We start from the raw sequence: 800 nt of genomic DNA on the forward strand, positions 1-800 counted from the left end.
GAGCGGCGGGCAGGGCGGCTTCGCCTGCCGGGCCTCATGCCCGGAGGTGTGGGGGGGGGCTCCTGGCATGGGCAGCTGGCTGGTGACACTCGATCCCTGCCCGGGTGCTTATTCTGGGCTCCGTGCTGACCCTGCGGAGGAGAGTCCGAGGGGCTCCGGCTTGGGGGGGAGGAAGCCTCTGCAGCAGGCGGCAGCCTGACTCGCCTCCTCCTCCCTCCCTCCCAGGGGATTTTCATTTCGCGGCTCGCAGAAGGGGGTGCGGCACATCGGGACGGCACCCTGCACGTGGGAGACAGGGTCCTCTTGGTGAGTGGAGCCTCCGGGCGGGGAGAGAGGGTTTGAAGGCATTGGGGGGGAGGCGGCAACAACAAGCTCTGTTTGGTGACCCCGGAGACTGAGCACCCCACTGCCCGCCCGCCCAGTGTGGGAAGATTTCCAGCCTTCAGCTTTTGGGCTGCCCGCCCCGGGGAAGGTGGAGCGGAGCCTGGCCCCCCCGGGGGGGTGTGGGTGTCGCTTTGTCGCTCCCCCTTTCTGATGCTTCTGTGCGTGGTGCTGTCGAAGGCTTCTTGGCCACCTTCTGTACTGCGGCTTCCCCTCCCCACGTCCCGGTTCCCCTTCCCTTCCAGTTCAGGGGTCTTCTTAGCTCCCTGGCCGCCAGCCTGACGGGTTGTTTCTCCTTTTGCCTGTGCTGGTGGGAGGTTTCTGACTGGCAGGCCCTCTGAGGGCCCGTGAGGGGGCTGCGGGCCTGTGTAAGCCCCGAAACGGACTTGTCAGTGCTGGCTTCTGTCTGTCTGCTCCCC

General features: G+C 66.9%; 1 protein-coding gene across 1 annotated transcript in view; it reads left to right on the forward strand.

Annotated features, from left to right (window-relative positions):
* Nucleotides 1–800, forward strand: part of SCRIB (scribbled planar cell polarity protein) — a 117,457-nt gene that overhangs the window by 69,579 nt on the left and 47,078 nt on the right. The window contains exon 18 of the mRNA XM_015416965.1: nt 140–306. Coding sequence (XP_015272451.1) covers nt 140–306 — 167 coding nt within the window. The remainder of the gene's footprint in view (nt 1–139; nt 307–800) is intronic.

This window comes from Gekko japonicus, unplaced genomic scaffold (assembly GCF_001447785.1).
Source record: "Gekko japonicus isolate JY-2015 unplaced genomic scaffold, Gekko_japonicus_V1.1 scaffold505, whole genome shotgun sequence".
Taxonomy (NCBI): Eukaryota; Metazoa; Chordata; class Lepidosauria; order Squamata; family Gekkonidae; genus Gekko; species Gekko japonicus.